The sequence below is a fragment of the Chamaea fasciata genome, unplaced genomic scaffold (assembly GCF_029207755.1).
Source record: "Chamaea fasciata isolate MVZ Bird 193981 ecotype frontalis unplaced genomic scaffold, bChaFas1.0.hap1 SCAF_2, whole genome shotgun sequence".
NCBI classification, from domain to species: Eukaryota; Metazoa; Chordata; class Aves; order Passeriformes; family Sylviidae; genus Chamaea; species Chamaea fasciata.
The window spans coordinates 46692750-46700560 of NW_027094087.1; the positions used below are offsets into that span (position 1 = coordinate 46692750).

Sequence of the window (7811 nt, forward strand, 5' to 3'; positions counted from 1 at the left end):
TCAGAATCATTCAGTGCTAAGTTAATTGAAGGGATTCACAGGTATCTCACAGACTTGCTCCTGGGTGAGTTTGTCCCATGTAAGCACAGTCTTTGGACAAACCTTCACATGGTGTGTGCCTTGTGGCTCAATATTGGCTTTGATTTGCATTTTGGTATTTGCCATTAGAAAATAATTACTCGGGCTAGGCTGAGGAATATTACAGTCACTCACAAATCGTCAGCCCTGCTCCACTACCAAGGACGGGGTCTCCTTGGAAATAGCGATTCCTTCCTATTCCAGTGGGATTTCATCCTCACCTCTCCACAGCTCCCAAACAAACGCACCTCTCCATGCCTTACTGAGGGATTGATGGTGCGTGGCACCTCCTACCCTCAGACAGAAACGCCGAGCCCCGCGGAGAGTGAGGGCCTCATCACAAAAGGCGATGATGGCCGGTCCCTCAAAATGACGAGGGAGCTCTTTTCAGCCCATGTCGGCACAGGCAGCGGCCGTGTGACACCTTGTCCCCTCGCAGGCAGCCATGTCGTAGGTCACCCAGCCCCAGGGGGGAAGGCACGGCTCCGTCAGCGCCAGCGCTGTTGCCCTCTCTCTCCTTCATCCCCCACAGCGATCCCTGACGTTCTCCTCAGTAAGGCTCCCGCAGCTGATGCTCACCCTAATGCTTCCCTCTCCCCTTCTCCTTCCCCGGGGGCTGTGACAGCGCAGGCAGGGCGCGGGGGGAGCAGTCACCAGCCGGCGATTCTCTCCGTCCGGAGCCCAAGCGCCGGCGCTTCCCACTGCTGGCGGGGACCCTGTCCCGACAGGAGCCCCTGTTCCGACAGGAGCCCCGCGGGGCCGGGGCCGCCGGCCCGCCCGCCACCCGCAGCAGCGCCGGACCCGGGAGGGGCTCCCCCCGCGCCCCCCGAGCCGCCTGCAGCCTGTAACCCGCCGGCGGAACTCTTTCCCCCTCTCTCGGAACCCTTTTCGTTCAGTGACGATCGTTTCGAGATAGCAAATATACGAGAAATCCCTCTATTAAAAAAACCAAACCAAGCCAAAACAAAAAAATCCAAAAAAAAACCCCAAAAAAAGAGGGGGGCGCAAAAAGACGGGGAGGGGACCTGGTTTAAAGCGCTGGGATTAAAGGTCTTTGCTAGTTTCAAGCGCTCATAAAACGGCCTGAAGGATGCTATTTTGCTGCAGTCTAGGTTATTTCAGCCCACAGTTGCACAACAAACCATTTAAACATTTCAGCACAAAACAGATTCCATTGTTGAGCTGCACATTAAAAAGTGTTATTCGCTTTGAAGTTTTTGTCTAATGGCTCTAAACTGAAAGAAAATGTTTTCCTATTACTTAATTCAATCATAGCGAAGAGGCTTGGTAAAAAGCCCACGGATTTTGCCCAAAGTGTGACAGAGTTCTCTTTGTGTTTGCTTATCCTCTGCTGTCACACACTTTAATTCGCCTCTCTTTATCTGGCATTCAAAACTTTCTTCAATGACATTCAATAAGGTCCAGCGGCTGGAAAAAAAACTGGTTATTTTTTTGGATATTCTTTCCCAGTAGCTTTGGGCTTGGTGTGCATTCAGAAGTTGTTAACCCTTTGCCTCCCTGCGGCTCGGAGCCCCGGGGTTCAGCCCCTGGGCAGCGGGAATCCCTCGGAATAAGGCTGAATCCACCACCCCCCGGTGGCGAGCCACTTCTCAGTGGGGAAAAATACCCCTTCCTGGGACACGGCTCCGGCGGAAAATGTTTTAAAATACCTTTTCCTCAAAAATAAAAAAGAAAAATCCAAGCCCTATTAACGTTTTCAGGGAAAGGACACTTGGGAATCCTTTCTATATCATTGCGGGACTGAGTTTTTATTAACATTCGTTTTTGTTCGCCGTGTAATTTTCGCCGTTCATTTGTGCACATCAGAACATTTTTAGGGTCAGACATCAACAGTCTCTCGGCAGAACTCCCGTGGATTACTATAAGAAATGTGACCACAGGCAAAACAACCTCTGCACAGCCAGGAGACACGGAGTACGCCGCTTCCAAGGCTCTTTCTTCCTTTGCCCCTTTCCCTCCCCCCCCCCCCCCCCCTTAAAAAAAAGTCCATTTAGTTTCCAGGCGGGGAAGTTGCTGTAGAGAGCAGTCTCCCCACGTTTTGACAGCGGTCGGCGGGTGCGCTTGTCTTTTTACCCCCGTATATTAAACGGGGGAAATCGGGGTAGAATATGTATCCCCACTAGTATATTTTTTTTCTTATTTGTTATCATTCCTTATTCACCTACTAAACCAACAAGCTCCAGGGAGCGCGGCGCGGGGGGCCGCTGCACGGGGCAGGGCAGGAGCGAATTAGCTCCCAGGAACGCGCGCTCGCTTTGGGGACATCTGGGAACTCAGCAGATCCCTGTACTAAGACATCCAGACACCGCCGCAGTGTCTAAGTTGAATCTCATCGTTGGGGAAAAAGAAGCCGTTTCCCTGTGGTCCCCACAGCCTCGGGGACTTCCCGGCGCGCTTGTGCGCGGCGATCCGAGGTCGGGCCGGCGCGGTTTGGTGCTGGCCGGGGCCGGGGCCGCCGCAGGTGCGTGCTACGGTGCCATGGTGCGACCGCCGGGACTGGGCACGGGGACCAGGTGTAAGGACACGCGGAATGTACCGAGCGCCTCTTCTACCCCTCCGCGGGTGCCGCCGGCGCGGAGCGGTGTCTGCATGTCGGGTTTTCTGTACCCGCACCAGCGCAGCCGAGATGCTTGTGGCTTTCCGCACCCGTTAGCTGTGCCCGGGCACCCACGCCCACGCAGAGGCCGGGCGGATGTCCTTGCCGGTGGAGCACCGGCTGGCACATCTCTGCGGCCGGGGGTTTCGCCCGACGGTGACGGCAGCGACAAGTGGCAGGTCCCGAACCCAGGCTGTGAACAAAGAAGCTGGGCTGGGGAAGGCGGCGGGCGAGGCAGTGGGAACGAGGCATCCCGGAGGCTAGGGGAGAGTGAGAGAGAGAGGCCGTAGGCACCGGGGGGCCGACCTGGTGCCACAGGTGGGAAAGGCACCGGGGGGCTGGCAGGGGAAGCTGGCGCCGGCGAGGACCGCGGCTGCAGCCGGCAAAATAAACAAGTGGGAACGGGCTGAAAGCTGGGCTGAAAGCGAAGGAGAGCGATAAAGAGAAAGAAAAGAATATTAAATCGCGAGAGAATGAGAAAATAACCCCGCCAAAGGCAGAGGAGGGGAGAGGCCGCCTGCTACGGCGTGGGTGGGGTCGACAAGAATAGAGTACATTATGCAGTTCATTTAGTTAACAAGGGAAATAATGAGGGAGCGTGCGGCGTGAATGCCAAGAGAAGAGCCACAGAAAGCCCATTGAGCGCCCGGCGCCGCCATCACATGGCGCGGGCGCTATTTAAAGCGGGCGGCGGGCGCCCTTCAGCACCACTCGGGCTGGCCAGCGGCGCCGGGCGGGCGCTGCGCGGGGCGCTGCGCGGGGGCTGCGCGGGGCGATGCCGCGCTCCTTCCTGGTGGACTCGCTGGTGCTGCGCGAGGCGGGCGAGAAGAAGGGAGAGGGCAGCCCTCCGCCACCGCTCTTCCCCTACGCCGTGCACCCCTCGCACCCGCTGCCCGGGCTGCCGGCCGGCGCCTGCCACGCTCGCAAGGCCGGGTTGCTCTGCGTCTGCCCGCTCTGTGTCACCGCCTCCCAGCTGCACCCGCCGCCGCCCGCTATCCCCCTCATCAAGGCTTCCTTCCCTCCCTTCGGCTCCCAGTACTGCCACTCGCCCCTGGCCCGACAGCAGCACTCCGTCTCCGCCGTCAGCGTCGGGCACGCACCGGCGCTCTACCAGGGCGCCTACCCGCTGCCCGACCCCCGGCAGTTCCACTGCATCTCCGTGGGTAAGGCGGGCAGGGGCGGGCAGCGGGGGCTGCATGCCTGCATGACGGCTGTGGGCGCTGCGGGGAGGTGACGGGGATCCGGGGGGACACTGCCGAAGACACCTGAGGAGGGGGGTGCCTGCCCAGCGCACGAAAACCGGACGGGGAGGCCCGGCACCTCTCCCTACCGGTGCCCCGGACGCCGCGCTGGGGAAGCCCCGCTGCTGCCCGCCGAGCCTCCGATCCAGGCTGTGCGTCCGGGGAGATGCGGCCGCGGTGCCCTTGTGGGCTCGGACTGCAGCCCGGCAGCCGCTTGCTGGATGTCAGGGACCCCGGGGGCGAGGAAGGGCTGCGGCCCCGCAGGGTGGGCGACAAGGAGGGCTCAGCGGGGACTGGCAGGTGCCCGGCGTTGCGGGGCGGGCGGCGGAGGGTCCGGCAGGTCCTGACGGTGCTCTCCTCTCCATTCCCAGACAGCACGTCCAGCCAGCTGCCCAGCAGCAAGCGGATGCGCACCGCATTCACCAGCACGCAGCTCCTGGAGCTGGAGAGGGAGTTCGCCTCCAACATGTACCTCTCCCGACTGCGGCGAATCGAGATCGCCACCTACCTGAACCTCTCCGAGAAGCAGGTGAAGATCTGGTTCCAGAACCGACGGGTCAAGCACAAGAAAGAAGGCAAAAGCAGCTCCCACCGGGGCGGGGGGGGCGGCCACAGCTGCAAATGCTCGTCCCTTTCCACCACTAAGTGCTCGGAGGACGACGAGGACTTGCGCATGTCTCCGTCCTCCTCGGGGAAGGACGACAGAGGTCTTGCAGTCACGCCCTAACCACCCCGGCTCCGCAGGAACTGTGGCGAAAGCAGGGGAGAGAGTCCTGCCTGCCCCGGTGCTTACATGCAGCCGAAGGATTTTATACTGTTTTGTATAATTTGTGTAATTTACGAAGGACTTTCTCGCCTTTCTAGACCCCCGGCCCACGGGAACGGGAGTCCCGGCACCCTGCTGTAAATAAACTTCTCCCTAGGACCCCAGGCGTCGCCCCATAGTGCCCTCCCATTTGTCTCCCCGCAGGCGCAGCCCCGAGCCCGGGCAGCTCCTGGCAAACCTCCCCGCGCACCGAGACGGGTGCGGAGTGCGCGGATGCTGCGCGGCGGTGCACCCGCCCGGAGGGATGCTGTCCCGGGCTCCCTCTGGTAACTCGGAGGCGCCCAAAAACGGGCGGACGGACGGGGAGGGTTGAAGGCTGTTTAGGTTATTATATTTTCCTTTTTTTTTTTTTTTTTTTTTTTTTTTTTTTTTTTTTAATTTACAAAGATTGTTTTGTTTTGCCTTTGTCGCTGCCGGGCGCACAACTGTGGTTGTACCGTTCCGTTCCGTCCCACTCCCTCCCCGCGGGAGATATTTATTTATTTATTTATGTGCAGAGAAACGATGATGGCAATGATAATAATGATTATGGTAACAATAAAAGCTCGTTGGTGGTGTATTTCCTTCTGTTCGCGTAGAAAGCAGCTACTCGGCGTCCGTGCACTGGGAGCACTGTCGCTCTCCGACCCTCTCCGCCGCAGCTCGACACCGGGACCCGCCCGCCCCGGCGAGGGCAGATGACGGGGAGTCTTCTCCGTGTCGAGCTGAAGGTACGAGGTGCAGGGGAACCCCTCCTTCTGTCCCGGGAGCTCTCTCGGTCCTCCCCCGCGAAGCTAAAGATCGGGCAGGGGAGAGGCTGGGCTGCACACCTCTCATTCCCATCCTAGGCTCAAGTCTGCCTACGGCTGTAGGTCAAGACAAACACCTGGCTGCCGGTGGGACTCCGCTCCTCTCTCCCGGTGGCCGCCGCCGCCAGACAGGAAGGACTGTCCCAGCTTCCCGCTAACCCTCCGGGGCTGGGGCCGGGTTCCGGCAGCCGCGCTCCCGGCAGCGCTTTGCCGCTTTTTACGCGCGGTGCCTCGCCCCCGTCGGAAGCAGCCGAGAGGTCCCGCAGCCCCGGGAGAGCCACAAGAGGTGGCGCGGGGCCAGACTGGCATCAATATCCTCGGGTGCGGGACCCCCAGAGCCCGGCGCTCCGGCCGCCGCTCCGTTCGTGCAGGGGAAAGCCCCTTGTGCCGGGACTCCCGCTCAGTTTGGGCTCACGGGGACGATCTTCAGTGGGTGCAGCGGCCGTACCGGCACCGGCAGCCGATGCCTCGACTCTCCCCGCGAGGCCGCAGAGCTGGACCGCCTGGCATGGCGGGTTTCATGCCCTGCAATCCGGGGAATGTGCTTGGGTCCCTAGGCTATCGTAGGTTCATGCCCATACCGGGATGGGACCTGATTTTCATCCTAGATCATGTCCAAAACATGCACCGGGAAGAGCCAGAGAAATATCCTCCCTCATGGGAAATCCCCGTGGAGAAGGTTAATGCTGCTCCACACACAGGGTGAAGTTGGTGTGGGAAGCTGTGGGTTTGAGACCCCAGGGCACCGAGGGTAAAGGCAGAGCAGGTAAAAGTGCCACTGCGGGACAACATCAAGTCCTGCCCGTGAAACAAACATGTCACCCTCCAGCCTTCCCAAGACACCTTGTATAGCTGTGGGTTCGGGAAATCTACCTGTTCCTGCAGCTCCACCCTACGGATGAGTGGAAAGTGTGACCCTGCAGCCCATGGCACACTGTGGACCTCTCAGGACACACAGGATGATGTGAGGTGGGGGAAACCATTAGACATGACAGTGCAGGACAGGCACAAGGCAGTACTCTCACCTTGCTGTGACTGGCCTGATTTGTGTTCCCCAGTCTGGAAGCTGCAAGGATTTGGTGGCACTAGGTAGCTGCACTATTAAGACTGAGGCACATGGACAAAATGTTCAGGCTCCTTGGTGGCCTTCCTTCACCCACTACCTCCTGGGACCCTTAGATCTCTTACCTCTCCATCTTGGCTTCCTCCTCTGCTGGCTTCCCACATTACCCAGCTGAGATGGGATAGTAGGGCAAGCTCGTAGTTAGGACACCCCATGGACAGCATCTTCCTGGATCCTTTTCCCTTGACTGTTGGGGATGAATTTGGCAGGTTTGAGACTAAAATCTGGCCTTGATACAAGAGTCAGTCAGTCTTGCCTGGTGCTTGGCCCTGTAATGTTCACTGTGTGCCTGTCCTTTCCCAGTGGACCAGTTTCAACAGAAAAAGCCTCTCAGAGGACCCTAATTGGCACAGCAGGGCCTTGTGGACTTTCCAGCACTCACCTCCCATCCTGCTCACTTTTACAAGACTTATTATGAAAAGTCATTGCAAAATAGAGGCAGAAACAGCCTAATGTGGGTTTAGCAAGGGGCCTGGCATCCTCTTACAGAGCACTGGCACTGAAGTCAGTGGCACCAGTGGAGGCACACACGTGTGCTCCTCGTGCCTGTTCAGCGGCATGGGACCGAGCCAGTTGGCTGGCACTGAGGTGGAAGGAACACCAGCACTGAGTGTTTGAGTGTTGCTGTTGGAGTGGTATCGTGGTGGTGGTGCTTGCTGAAGCTCTCAACATCCTTGTCTGCCAGCACATTTCAACCATGTCTCTGTTCCTCCATGGCACAAGCCCTGATGTACAAAATGCGCCCCTCACACTGCTGTTTTGAGGCTAAGCAGAGGCAGACAGGGGGAGTTGCTCACCACTGTGATAGAGATGATGAGGCAGTAGCACTGCCCATGCAGCTTGCTCACTGTGAAACCTGGGCAACTGCATGCCTGGCAGACAGACAGAACCTTGTGGACAAACACATTTTGTCCTGAGGAACTGGAGCTGGTGGGATCCAAGGGGGCAGATGAAAAACTTTATGGGTGTGCAGAATCAAGTTCACTATCACACCCCCCACTGCAGGCACAGCAGTTGTGGGTTGCAAGGAAGAATCTGCTACTGATGCTGCCCCAGTCGGTGCAGACACTATGGGGAGTGTGGGCACACAGGTGACTGCATTCTTTATGGACTGAGTTTGTCAGTCAGACAATTTGGA

General features: G+C 58.5%; 1 protein-coding gene across 1 annotated transcript; it reads left to right on the forward strand.

Moving 5' to 3' along the window:
* Nucleotides 1-3470: 3470 nt before the first annotated feature.
* On the forward strand, nt 3471-4663 carry GSX1 (GS homeobox 1). The gene is made up of 2 exons (XM_066177435.1): nt 3471-3858; nt 4308-4663. The coding sequence occupies exons 1-2, from the start codon at nt 3471-3473 to the stop codon at nt 4661-4663; spliced, it is 744 nt and encodes a 247-aa protein (XP_066033532.1).
* The last annotated feature ends 3148 nt before the right edge of the window (nt 4664-7811 follow it).

Excerpts from the sequence above, each read along its gene's own strand:
- GSX1 (XM_066177435.1), top strand. The coding sequence starts at position 3,471 with ATGCCGCGCTCCTTCCTGGTGGACTCGCTGGTGCTGCGCGAGGCGGGC. Across the intron at positions 3,859-4,307 it reads GTTCCACTGCATCTCCGTGG|ACAGCACGTCCAGCCAGCTG; the intron begins GTAAGGCGGGCA and ends CTCCATTCCCAG.